Below are 14,069 nucleotides of genomic sequence, written 5' to 3'. Positions count from 1 at the left end.
CGAAATAGTTTGTTGACTGTTTTGCAACAATTGAAAAGTTTACTGGATAACTAATTGCAACTGAAAGATGTGTTGTCACTACTGATAATTTACGGAATAAGATCGGTCGCAAAACAGTTCGGTAAGTGCGATTGAATTTGCCATAGTGTGAATTTGTGTAAATATTGAATGTACAATTGTGTTTCTTTAACTAGAAACCGTTCCATTCTGGCGCGTTGTTGTGCTGGTCGTTCCTGTATCGAATACAAGTGTCTGTTGTGTTTCGCGGGCTCGGCTACCTAGAAGATTGGATGGGACGCGTTTCGGCTAAAGGCCAAAAAACTGCTGTGTAGCGTGTAGCGCCGCCGATCCGCAGAAAAAGCACGTTACAATGGGTCTCAAGGAAGCACCATTGGATCCGTGAAGGGTTTTCGGGCATTGCGCGTTTTAATAACTTCCTTATTGAATACGTTTGCGTGCGATTGTAAGTCACGTGGGAATGAACAATGTCATGAATTTGTGCCAATGGTTTAACTTCATCATATCGGGTACAGAGTTAAACCAAAACTATGACAGTTTTTTTTGAAGATACGCCAATTTTGGGGGCGAAATATTTTTTATTTCGTAGTTACTTTCTAGGTATTTCTGTTCAAACGCAACGTCGTGAAGTACAAATATTTAACATTAATTTTCGTGAAAACTGTAATTAGGACAAAGGGTTTGCAATGATCCATATCCTCGATTTAGTATAATAACCAATTTTCGGGAACACTTGTAGTCCATTGGCATTCTTTTTCATAGGCATTTATTAATGTAGAAAACTGCATGTCCTTTGTGTTAGGTTGATAATGCTCTTAAATGTCTATTACTAAATTGCCAATATTTTTGACAGCGTTAGACCGCAAAATTTCGAAAACACCATTATGTTTTCATTTTTACCCGTTATGAATGAGATAATATGTAATATTTCGTTTTCGAATGGCAAATACCAGTATTTAGTTAATCTTAAATCGGCAGACAAAACTATGCGTCAATTGACAACCAATAATAGAAACGGTATTTACCTTGAAAAACATTGTTGCATGCTTGCATCTGTTGAGTAGTTTCATTTCGATAAATTTCCAATTGGTCTATAAACAACATGAAAGTTTATAAATATTTACCAGTTTGAATACTTTTATTTGCAAGTTGAATAAATTACCTAATAAATACAGATGGAAATTCTTACCATGAAGAAAGCTCTGAAATACTTGAACTTGTGAAGTTGTGGGCATTTGCTGTCGTAAAGTTTCAAGGTCACGATGTGTTGTATTTTGCAATATATCAAGCTGGCCTGAAGAGCAGGTATTTTAACATTTATTTGGTGTCGTACTCAATCTTTGAGACTGGCATTTGACATAATTGCATCCTGGTTTGTTTAGAAGTAGGCTAGTATTTGAACATTTTCAAAACAGTTTTTGATCAAAATTACATCCGGAAGCAAATTGTCAAGTGAAAGCTCCAATTAGTCAAATACAAACCCTGTGAAACAAATCCATATCACATATTAATTGATTAACGCCTGGCTTGATCCCCGTTGTGTTGTTATTAATTACTTCTCATGTGCCTCAAGGAAGCACCATTAGATCCATTAATGGATTGTGGGCATTGCGAGTTCCTGAGACTTTCTTATTTAACACGTTTGCGTGCGATTGTAAGTAACGTGGGAATGAACAAAGTCATGAAATTGTGCCAATTGTGTGAATTCATCATATCGGGTACAGAGTTAAACCAAAACTTTCACGATTTTTTTAAAGATACGCCAAATTTTGTGGCGAAATATTTTTAATTTTTTAGTTAGTTTCTATGTATTTCTGTTCAAACGTAACGTCGTGAAGTGCAAATATTTAATATTAATTTTAGTGAAGATTGGAATTAGGACAATGATGTGCAATGACTTATATGCTCAATTTAGTGTAATAACCAATTTTCAGGAACACGTGTAGTCCATTGGCATTCTTATTCATAGGCATTTATTAATGTAGAAAACTGCAAGTCGTTTGTGTTAGGTTGATAATGCTCTCAAATGTATATTATTTAATTGCCCAAATTTTTGGAAGCGTTACAGCAAAAACTCCGAAAACACTATTATGTTATCATTTTTACTCGTTTTGATTAAGATAATATATAACATAACATTACCAAATGCCAAGAACCAGTTTTGTTTATCTTTAAATCGACGGACTAAACACCTGAAAATTCTTACCATGAAGAACGATCTGAAATGCTTGAATTTGTGAAGTTGTGACCATTTTCTGTCGTAAAGCTTCAAGGTCACGATGTGTTGTATTTTGCAATATACCAAGCTGGCCTGGAGAGCAGGTATTTTAAAATTCATTTGGTATCATACTCAATCTTTGATATTGGCTTGTGACATATTTACATCCTGGCAAGTTTAAATATAGGCTTTGAACATTTTCAAAACCATATTTGATCAAATCTTCATTCGGAAGCAAATTTTAAAATGAAAGCTCTAATTGGTCAAATACAAACCCTCGGAAACAAATCCATATCACATATTAATTGATTGACGCCTGGCTTGACCCCCGTTGTAGTGTTATTAATTACATGTCATGGGCCTAAATGAAGCACCATTAGATCCATGAATGGATTGTGGGCATTGCTCGTTTCAAAGACTTCCTTATTGAATTCGTTTGCGTGCGATTGTAGGTCACGTGGGAATCAACAAAGTCATGAATTGGTGCCAATTGTGTGAACTCATCATAACCGGGTACAGAGTAAAACCAAAACTATGACAATTTTTAAAAAATATGCCACTTTTTTGTGGCGAAATATTTTTCATTTTTCTGTTGGTTTTTATCTAACGACAATGCTGAGCAATGACTTATTTCCTGGATTTAGTATAACAACCAATTATCGAGAACACGTGTAGTCCATTGGCATTCTTATGCATAGGCATTTATTTAATGTAGAAAACTGCATGTCGTTTGTGTTACGTTGATAATGCCCTTAAATGTCTATTACTAAATTGCCAATATTTTTGGAAGCTGTACGGCGCAAATTCCGAAAACACCATTATGTTTTCATTTTTACCCGTTATGAATAAGATAATATGTAATATTCCGTTTTCGAATGCCAAGTACCAGTATTTTGTTTATCTTTAACAGGAGGGCTAAACTATGCGTCAACTGACAACCAATAATAGAAACGGTATTTACCTTGAAAAACATTGTTGTATGCTTGCATATGTTGAGTAGTTTCATTTCTATGAATTTTCAATTGGGCTAAAAACAACATGAAAGTTTATAAATATTTACAAGTTTGAATGCTTTTGTTTGCAATTTCAGTATATTTTTTGTCAAATCCAATATTTGCAGTTCAATAAATGACCTGATTGATACAGTTGAAAATTCTTACCATGAAGAAAGCTCTGAAATGCTTGAATTTGTGAGGTTGTTGCCATTTGCTGTCGTAAAGCTTCAATGTCACGATGTGTTGTATTTTGCAATATATCAAGCTGGCCTGAAGAGCAGGTATATTAAAATTCATTTGGTATCATACTCAATCTTTGAAAGTGGCGTGTGACATGTTTACATACTGGTAAGTTTGCAAGTAGGCTAGTATTGGAACATTTTCAAATCAGTTTTCGATCAAAATTCCATTCGGAAGCAAATTTTAAAGTGAAAGCTCTAATTAGTCAAACACAAACCCTCTAAATAAACCATATCACATACAAATTGATTAACGCCTGGATTGAACCCCATTGAATTGTTATTAATTACTTCCCATTGGTCTCAAGGAAGCACCATTAGATCCATGAAGGGTTTTCGGGCATTGCGCGTTTCAAAGACTTCCTTATTGAATAGGTTTGCGTGCGATTGTAGGTCACGTGGGAATGAACAAAGTCATGAAATTGTGACAATTGTTTGACTTCATCATATCGGGTACAGAGTTAAAACAAAACTATGAAAATTTTTTGAATATTTTTAATTTTTTTGTTACTTTCTATGTCACTCTGTCAAACGTAACGTCGTGAAGTACAAATATTCGAGATTAATTTTGTTGAAAACTGTAATAAAGATAAAGGGTTTGCAATCATCTATATTCAGAATTTAGTATAATAAATAATTTTCAAGAACACGTGTAGTCCATTGGCATTCTTATGCGCAGGCATTTATTAATGTAGAAAACTGCATGTCCTTTGTGTTAGGTTGATAATGCTCTTAAATGTCTATTACTAAATTGCCAATATTTTGTAAGCGTTAGACCGCAAAATTCCAAAAAACACTATTATGTTTTCATTTTTACCTATTTTGAATAAGATAATATGTAATATATCGTTACCGAATGCCAAGTACCAGTATTTTGTGGCTCTTTAAATCGGCAGACTGAACTATGTGTCCACTGACAACCAATAATAGAAGCGGTATTTACCTTGAACAATATTGTTGTATGCTTGCATATGTTGAGTAGTTTCATTTCGATAAATTTCCAATTGGGCTAAAAACAACATAAAAGTTTATAAATTTTTACAAGTTTGAATGCTTTTGTTTGCAATTGTAGTATATTTTTTGTCAAATCCAATATTTGCAGTTCAATAAATGATCTGATAAATACAGATGAAAATTTTTACCATGAAGAAAGCTCTGAAATACTTGAATTTGTGAGGTTGTGGGCATTTGCTGTCGTAAAGCTTCAAGGTCACGATGTGTTGTATTTTGCAATATATCAAGCTGACCTGAAGAGCAGGTATTTTAACAAACATTTGGTTTCATACTCAATCTTTGAGACTGGCATTTGACATAATTGCATCCTGATTTGTTTAGAAGTAGGATAGTATCTGAACATTTTTAAAACAGTTTTCGATCAAAATTACATTCGGAAGCAAATTCAAAAGTGAAAGCGCTAATTAGTCAAATACAAACCCTCTAAATAAACCATATCACATATTAATTGATTAACGCCTGGCTTGACCCCCGTTGTATTGTTATCAATTACTTACTATGGGTCTCAAGGAAGCACCATTGGATCCGTGAAGGGTTTTCGGGCATTGCGCGTTTTAAAGACTTCCTTATTGAATTCGTTTGCGTGCGATTGTAAGTCACGTGGGATTGAACAATGTCATCAATTTGTGCCACTGGTTTAACTTCATCATATCGGGTACAGAGTTAAACCAAAACTATGACAGTTTTTTTTGAAGATACGCCAATTTTGAGGGGCGAAATATTTTTTATTTCGTAGTTACTTTCTAGGTATTTCTGTTCAAACGCTAGGTATTTCTGTTCAAACGAAGACTGGAATTAGGACAATGATGTGCAATGACTTATATGCTCAATTTAGTGTAATAACCAATTTTCAGGAACACGTGTAGTCCATTGGCATTCTTATTCATAGGCATTTATTAATGTAGAAAACTGCAAGTCGTTTGTGTTAGGTTGATAATGCTCTCAAATGTATATTATTCAATTGCCCAAATTTTTGAAAGCGTTACAGCAAAAATTCCGAAAACACTATTATGTTATCATTTTTACTTGTTTTGATTAAGATAATATATAACATAACATTACCAAATGCCAAGAACCAATTTTGTTTATCTTTTAATCGACGGACTAAACACCTGAAAATTCTTACCATGAAGAAAGATCTGAAATGCTTGAATTTGTGAAGTTGTGACCATTTTCTGTCGTAAAGCTTCAAGGTCACGATGTGTTGTATTTTGCAATATACCAAGCTGGCCTGGAGAGCAGGTATTTTAAAATTCATTTGGTATCGTACTCAATCTTTGATATTGGCTTGTGACATATTTACATCCTGGCAAGTTTAAATATAGGCTTTGAACATTTTCAAAACAATATTTGATCAAATCTTCATTCGGAAGCAAATTTTAAAATGAAAGCTCTAATTGGTCAAATACAAACCCTCTGAAACAAATCCATATCACATATTAATTGATTGACGCCTGGCTTGACCCCCGTTGTAGTGTTATTAATTACATGTCATGGGCCTAAATGAAGCACCATTAGATCCATGAATGGATTGTGGGCTTTGCGCGTTTCAAAGACTTCCTTATTGAATTCGTTTGCGTGCGATTGTAGGTCACGTGGGAATCAACAAAGTCATGAATTGGTGCCAATTGTGTGAATTCATCATATCGGGTACAGAGTTAAACCAAAACTATGACAATTTTTAAAAATATGCCACTTTTTTGTGGCGAAATATTTTTCATTTTTCTGTTGGTTTTTATCTAACGACAATGCTGAGCAATGACTTATATCCTGGATTTAGAATAACAACCAATTATCGAGAACACGTGTAGTCCATTGGCATTCTTATGCATAGGCATTTATTTAATGTAGAAAACTGCATGTCGTTTGTGTTACGTTGATAATGCCCTTAAATGTCTATTACTAAATTGCCAATATTTTTGGAAGCTGTACGGCGCAAATTCCGAAAACAGCATTATGTTTTCATTTTTACCCGTTATGAATAAGATAATATGTAATATATCGTTTTCGAATGCCAAGTACCAGTATTTTGTGGCTCTTTAACAGGAGGGCTAAACTATGCGTCAACTGACAACCAATAATAGGAGCGGTATTTACCTTGAAAAACATTGTTGTATGCTTGCATCTGTTGAGTAGTTTCATTTCGATAAATTTCCAATTGGGCTATAAACAACATGAAAGTTGATAAATATTCACAAGTTTGAATGCTTTTGATTGCAATTGCAGTATATTTTTTGTCAAATCCAATATTTGCAGTTCAATAAATGACCGGATTAATAGAGTTGAAAATTCTTACCATGGAGAAAGCTCTGAAATACTTGAATTTGTGAGGTTGTGGGCATTTGCTGTCGTAAAGCTTCAAGGTCACGATGTGTTGTATTTTGCAATATATCAAGCTGACCTGAAGAGCAGGTATTTTAACAAACATTTGGTTTCATACTCAATCTTTGAGACTGGCATTTGACATAATTGCATCCTGATTTGTTTAGAAGTAGGATAGTATCTGAACATTTTTAAAACAGTTTTCGATCAAAATTACATTCGGAAGCAAATTCAAAAGTGAAAGCGCTAATTAGTCAAATACAAACCCTCTAAATAAACCATATCACATATTAATTGATTAACGCCTGGCTTGACCCCCGTTGTATTGTTATCAATTACTTACTATGGGTCTCAAGGAAGCACCATTGGATCCGTGAAGGGTTTTCGGGCATTGCGCGTTTTAAAGACTTCCTTATTGAATTCGTTTGCGTGCGATTGTAAGTCACGTGGGATTGAACAATGTCATCAATTTGTGCCACTGGTTTAACTTCATCATATCGGGTCAAGTTTTTTTTGAAGATACGCCAATTTTGAGGGGCGAAATATTTTTTATTTCGTAGTTACTTTCTAGGTATTTCTGTTCAAACGCTAGGTATTTCTGTTCAAACGAAGACTGGAATTAGGACAATGATGTGCAATGACTTATATGCTCAATTTAGTGTAATAACCAATTTTCAGGAACACGTGTAGTCCATTGGCATTCTTATTCATAGGCATTTATTAATGTAGAAAACTGCAAGTCGTTTGTGTTAGGTTGATAATGCTCTCAAATGTATATTATTCAATTGCCCAAATTTTTGGAAGCGTTACAGCAAAAATTCCGAAAACACTATTATGTTATCATTTTTACTTGTTTTGATTAAGATAATATATAACATAACATTACCAAATGCCAAGAACCAATTTTGTTTATCTTTTAATCGACGGACTAAACACCTGAAAATTCTTACCATGAAGAAAGATCTGAAATGCTTGAATTTGTGAAGTTGTGACCATTTTCTGTCGTAAAGCTTCAAGGTCACGATGTGTTGTATTTTGCAATATACCAAGCTGGCCTGGAGAGCAGGTATTTTAAAATTCATTTGGTATCGTACTCAATCTTTGATATTGGCTTGTGACATATTTACATCCTGGCAAGTTTAAATATAGGCTTTGAACATTTTCAAAACAATATTTGATCAAATCTTCATTCGGAAGCAAATTTTAAAATGAAAGCTCTAATTGGTCAAATACAAACCCTCTGAAACAAATCCATATCACATATTAATTGATTGACGCCTGGCTTGACCCCCGTTGTAGTGTTATTAATTACATGTCATGGGCCTAAATGAAGCACCATTAGATCCATGAATGGATTGTGGGCTTTGCGCGTTTCAAAGACTTCCTTATTGAATTCGTTTGCGTGCGATTGTAGGTCACGTGGGAATCAACAAAGTCATGAATTGGTGCCAATTGTGTGAATTCATCATATCGGGTACAGAGTTAAACCAAAACTATGACAATTTTTAAAAATATGCCACTTTTTTGTGGCGAAATATTTTTCATTTTTCTGTTGGTTTTTATCTAACGACAATGCTGAGCAATGACTTATATCCTGGATTTAGAATAACAACCAATTATCGAGAACACGTGTAGTCCATTGGCATTCTTATGCATAGGCATTTATTTAATGTAGAAAACTGCATGTCGTTTGTGTTACGTTGATAATGCCCTTAAATGTCTATTACTAAATTGCCAATATTTTTGGAAGCTGTACGGCGCAAATTCCGAAAACAGCATTATGTTTTCATTTTTACCCGTTATGAATAAGATAATATGTAATATATCGTTTTCGAATGCCAAGTACCAGTATTTTGTGGCTCTTTAACAGGAGGGCTAAACTATGCGTCAACTGACAACCAATAATAGGAGCGGTATTTACCTTGAAAAACATTGTTGTATGCTTGCATCTGTTGAGTAGTTTCATTTCGATAAATTTCCAATTGGGCTATAAACAACATGAAAGTTGATAAATATTCACAAGTTTGAATGCTTTTGATTGCAATTGCAGTATATTTTTTGTCAAATCCAATATTTGCAGTTCAATAAATGACCGGATTAATAGAGTTGAAAATTCTTACCATGGAGAAAGCTCTGAAATGCTTGAATTTGTGAGGTTGTTGCCATTTGCTGTCGTAAAGCTTCAATGTCACGATGTGTTGTATTTTGCAATATATCAAGCTGGCCTGAAGAGCAGGTATTTTAAAATTTATTTGGTATCATACTCAATCTTTGAAAGCGACGTGTGACATGTTTACAAACTGGTAAGTTTGCAAGTAGGCTAGTATTGGAACATTTTCGAATCAGTTTTCGATCATAATTCCATTCGGAAGCAAATTTTAAAGTGAAAGCTCTAATTAGTCAAATACAAACCCTCTGAAACCAATCCATATCACATTAATCGCTTAACACCTGGCTTGAACCCCCGTTGTATTTTTATCAATTACTTTCCATGGGTCTCAAGGAAGCACCATTAGATCCATGAATGGATTGTGGGCATTGCGCGTTTCAAAGACTTACTTATTGAATTCGTTTGCGTGCGATTGTAAGTCACGTGGGAATAAACAAAGGTATGAAATTGTGCCAATTTTGTGAATTCATCATATCGGGTACAGAGTAAAACCAAAACTATGATAGTTTTTTTGAAATACGCCACTTTTTTGTGCCAAAATGTATTTAATTTTTCAGTTAGTTTCTATGTATTTCTGTTCAAACGTAACGTCGTGAAGTACAAATATGTAACATTAATTTCGGTGAAGATTGGAATTAGGACAATGATGTGCAATGATATATATTCAGAATTTAGTATAATAACCAATTTTCGGGAACACGTGTAGTCCATTGGCATTCTTATGCATAGGCATTTATTAATGTAGAAACCTGCATGTCCTTTGTGTTAGGTTGATAATGCTCTTAAATGTCACTTACTAAATTGCCAATATTTTTGGAAGCGCTGCAGCGCAAATTCCGAAAACACCATTATGTTTTCATTTTTACCCGTTATGAATAAGATAATATGTAATATTTCGTTTTCGAATGCCAAGTACCAGTGTTTTGTTTATCTTAAATCGACAGACTAAACTATGCGTCAACTGACAACCAACAATAGAAGCTGTAGTTACCCTGAAAAACATTGTTGTATGCTTGCATCTGTTGAGTAGTTTCATTTCGATAAATTTCCAATTGGGCTAAAAACAACATGAAAGTTTATAAATTTTTACAAGTTTGAATGCTTTTGTTTGCAATTGCAGTATATTTTTTGTCAAATCCAATATTTGCAGTTGAATAAATGACCTGATTAATACAGTTGAAAATTCTTACCATGGAGAAAGCTCTGAAATGCTTGAATTTGTGAGGTTGTTGCCATTTGCTGTCGTAAAGCTTCAATGTCACGATGTGTTGTATTTTTCAATATATCAAGCTGGCCTGAAGAGCAGGTATTTTAAAATTTATTTGGTATCATATTCAATCTTTGAGAGTGGCATGTGACATGTTTACACCCTAGTAAGTTTACATATAGGCTAGTATTGGAACATTTTCGAATCAGTTTTCGATCATTATTCCATTCGGAAGCAAATTTTAAATGGAAAGCTCTAATTGGTCAAACACAAACCCTCTGAAACAAATCCATATCACATATTAATTAATTAACGCTTGGCTTGACCCCCATTGTATTGTTATTAATTACTTACTATGGGCCTCAAGGAAGCACCATTAAATCTATGAATGGATTGTGGGCATTGCGCGTTTCAAAGACTTCCTTATTAAATTCGTTTGCGTGCGATTGTAAGTCACGTGGGAATGAACAAAGTCATGAAGTTGTGACAATTGTGCGAATTTATTACATCGGGTTCAGAGTTAAACCAAAACTTTGACGATTTTCTTAAGAAACGCTACACTTTTGTGGCGATTGTAGCGAATTATTATTATGAATTTCCAATTGGGCTATAAACAACATGAAAGTTTATAAATATTTACAAGTTTGAATGCTTTTGTTTGCAATTGCAGTATATTTTTTGTCAAATCCAACATTTGCAGTTGAATAAATGACCTGATTAATACTGTTGAAAATTCTTACCATGAAGAAAGCTCTGAATTGTTTGAATTTGTGAAGTTGTGGCCACGTGCTGTCGTAAAGCTTCAATGTCACGATGTGTTGTATTTTGCAATATATCAAGCTGGCCTGAAGAGCAGGTATTTTAACATTTATTTGGTGTCGTACTCAATCTTTGAGACTGGCATTTGACATAATTGCATCCTGGTTTGTTTAGAAGTAGGCTAGTATTTGAACATTTTTTTTAAACTCCTGTTTTTATACTATCTTTTTACAGTTTACGCAGTAATGTTTCATGCAAGGACATGAACTTTCAACAATTTATTATACTTAGTTTGGTTGGTTTAGTTAATTTCCATTCGAAATTACTTCAATCAACAAAGAATGCATCATATGTGCTATTTTGATAATTGGTATATGTCAGCTAGAATCTAAAAGTCACCTCTCATTTGATTAACGATGAAGTTTATTTGAACAATGTTTTGCTGGTTGTCATCATTTAAACTTCTAATAGCAGAAAGATGAGCTTCATTAGTCAGAGTAAAGTTCTTTCTGTCGAAACGCATTTGAACCATTTCCTGGTTTAGGTCTTTATGGTAAGACGAAACGGAGTCTGGAAGAGTTTAAGTAAGTGTTTCGTCATCAATATGGAAACACATTGCCCCATGCTTGTAGCACGAAATATACCTTTAAGAAGCCTAAATTTGTCGGTAATGATGGCCAGTTTCGCTTCCCAAAAGTCTAAAACAAATATGGGGTAAATATTGATAATTTCACTCCAAGTTTTATTTGATCTATAGCATATCAAACCGTTTTGTTTCTTTAGACTATCGGTCAAAATTAAATCTGATCGACCTTCCTGTTGACTAGGGGCGACCTTGAGACCTATGTGAAATGTACGTCTTAGGCAACATAAAAAGCTACATTTTCGAAATTATCACATACCTGCTTGAAAGCCACTGAACTTAGCATTGATCTACACAAATATGGTATAAATTATGGTACGATCTAGGGCGAATATGAACATGTTTTTTTTATTTTAGCAAAGATTTAACACTTAAATTTGTCAAACACAGCAGAAACAGTGCCTCTATATAGATTTATAGTTATTTATGTTTACCCAAACACATGTTGCACCAAATCCAATCAGCATGAAGAGACCGAAAAACAAAATAGAAACGCCGGCAATCTTTACTGTCTTTTTCAACATATTTTCCATGTTTTCAAGTTTCTGTAGATCAATTGTTTCACTGCGGTTGTCTTGCTTTGATTTTTCAATAAGTGACGAGCCAGCAGTGTAACCTAGGAGTAAAATAAAAGGAAGAGTTTCATTTTAAAACCAACCTGTAACTACATCGCTTTACTAAGAATTGTGATCACATCACTTTTATTCAACTGATTACCTTGGTTAAAGGATGTCGTTGTCATTTCAACAAATAGTTCCTCCTTTGGCTTATTCATATTCTTTAAACCATCCGTTGTCCTCGATCGTATATGGGTTGATCGCGTAATACAAGCAAGAAGTCCGGACGCTATTGTGTCACGGGCGTTTTGGACTCTTTGCGTGCTTTAAATTATAAAAATCCAGTAGTTGAGATTAATTTAAAGTTCCATTAAAATATTGGTGACAGACTGGGTGGGTCTGCAATAAATTAGTGAACTGGTTTTGCTTTTACGCAATCGTCGTTTGTGTGCCTTTCAACACAAATAAACAAAAAAAAACTGCCCTGTTATAAACTACAAAGGTGTTTCTCATACTGTTTTGTCAATTAACATTAAAGAAAGACAGCAACATGCAGTCTTGCAACGAATTCATAATTAACCAAACTGATTAATACATAAACGTCATATTGTTATGTCACTGAAGCCAAATAGGTCGTTGTGTTGTGTGAAAAATCAAGCTCCCGGTGAGGTTTGAACTCAAGCCCCTGGGCTAACCAGGGCTAACGCTCTACCAACTGAGCTACAGCAGCTCAGCGGGTTCACGGGGTATAATGTGCCCAAGGTACACTGGTGCGCTTGTCAGGCGACCTTCACATGCGTAGAGGATCTCCACCACCGTAATCAGACAACGCAGAAGTGATACCATGCTTTCGCATAGCAAGGCAGGATCGCCCCACTGCGCAGGCCCTTTATTTTTGGCGATCACAGCTCTAATATTCTGATCATAAGGTTCACAAGCTTCGCAGCCAAGGCATTAGAAGATGGGTCCTAAATGTCACCGGCATATGCCTGCCCGTCTAGTGGATAATCCACCTTGACATACGCGTTTTTCCCACCTCAATCTAGACAACGTAGGGCCATTTCTACCTTCGCAAGGGTACTTGCTCACGATTGTCGATCGTTTCACGCGATGGCCTGTAGTTGTACCAATGCTACCACAGTCACGTACGCAAAAGCTTACATTTTTAATTGGGTCGCTCGCTTTGGCATTACCCTTTAACATTTCCTACGACCGCGGTTCACAGTTCACGTCCAAGCTGTGGACCAACTTTACGTCTTTTTTGGGAACTCAGCTTCGCCGCACTACTTCCTTCCATGCGCAATCCAATGGATTAATCGAGCGCTTTCATCCACATGAAAAGTGGTCTCGTGGCTTGGCTCACCCTGCATTTTGCTTGGTATCAGGACTGCTTCCAAAGAGCACCTGCAAGCATCCTCCGCCCAACTGGTCTACGGCTTCACTTTTTTGTCCCTGGTGATTTCGTTAGTGGGCATCTTGTGTCTCCCGCACCTCAATAACCGTTGCCTAACTTGCAGGAAGCAGTACGAACCTCTTCGCGTTGTTGAACGCGACAGTAAAACTTATCTCTGGATTTGCCTGGTCGCCATAAAGTTTCCGCGGACAGAATCAAACCGGCTCACGATGACCTCACCAAGCCGGTCGCAGTGACACAACCTCCCAAACGGGACAGACCTCGCAAGCGTACCAGCTTGCTACAGAATGACTTGCGCGAAACGCCAGACCATCAATCCTCGCCTTGTGCTACTTGAACGCATTTTCCCGATTGTGTATTAATACACAAATATTTAAGTGATCTCGTTTTGGTCGTTTTGTTTGCCACTCTGTACGTTTGCCTTACCGAACCGTATTACATGTTCTGGAGCGGGCTTGTGTGGTGGAGTGTAACGTAGCGGATATGCTGCCTTCTTTCTACGTTCTCTCTCTT

At 35.5% G+C, this 14,069-nt stretch overlaps 1 protein-coding gene across 4 annotated transcripts in view; it reads right to left on the bottom strand.

The window, feature by feature from the left end:
• The window catches only part of LOC145889243 (uncharacterized), a 32,648-nt gene extending 20,191 nt beyond the window's left edge, over positions 1-12,457 (bottom strand). For 2 of the 4 annotated variants that reach the window (XM_082980150.1, XM_082980151.1), the window contains exons 1-19: positions 12,303-12,457; positions 12,020-12,201; positions 11,845-11,875; positions 11,710-11,784; positions 11,587-11,640; positions 11,342-11,512; positions 8,927-9,031; positions 8,728-8,793; positions 7,757-7,861; positions 6,781-6,885; positions 6,582-6,647; positions 5,611-5,715; positions 4,613-4,717; positions 4,414-4,479; positions 3,397-3,501; positions 3,198-3,263; positions 2,225-2,329; positions 1,208-1,312; positions 1,044-1,109 (exon numbers count right to left, since the gene is read on the bottom strand). In XM_082980150.1, the coding sequence (XP_082836276.1) occupies positions 1,044-1,109; positions 1,208-1,312; positions 2,225-2,329; positions 3,198-3,263; positions 3,397-3,501; positions 4,414-4,479; positions 4,613-4,717; positions 5,611-5,715; positions 6,582-6,647; positions 6,781-6,885; positions 7,757-7,861; positions 8,728-8,793; positions 8,927-9,031; positions 11,342-11,512; positions 11,587-11,640; positions 11,710-11,784; positions 11,845-11,875; positions 12,020-12,201; positions 12,303-12,360 (1,741 nt within the window). In that variant the 5' untranslated portion in view covers positions 12,361-12,457. Of the gene's footprint in view, positions 1-1,043; positions 1,110-1,207; positions 1,313-2,224; positions 2,330-3,197; positions 3,264-3,396; positions 3,502-4,413; positions 4,480-4,612; positions 4,718-5,610; positions 5,716-6,581; positions 6,648-6,780; positions 6,886-7,756; positions 7,862-8,727; positions 8,794-8,926; positions 9,032-9,967; positions 10,004-11,341; positions 11,513-11,586; positions 11,641-11,709; positions 11,785-11,844; positions 11,876-12,019; positions 12,202-12,302 lie in introns of those variants that run through there. The other 2 variants (XM_082980152.1, XM_082980153.1) reach the window with 2 other exon arrangements.
• Positions 12,458-14,069: the final 1,612 nt, after the last annotated feature.

The sequence above is a fragment of the Ascidia mentula genome, chromosome 2, assembly GCF_947561715.1.
Source record: "Ascidia mentula chromosome 2, kaAscMent1.1, whole genome shotgun sequence".
Lineage (NCBI taxonomy): Eukaryota > Metazoa > Chordata > Ascidiacea > Phlebobranchia > Ascidiidae > Ascidia > Ascidia mentula.
Note: the sequence above shows the minus strand (reverse complement) of the source record. Positions and strands in the feature narration are given on the sequence as shown.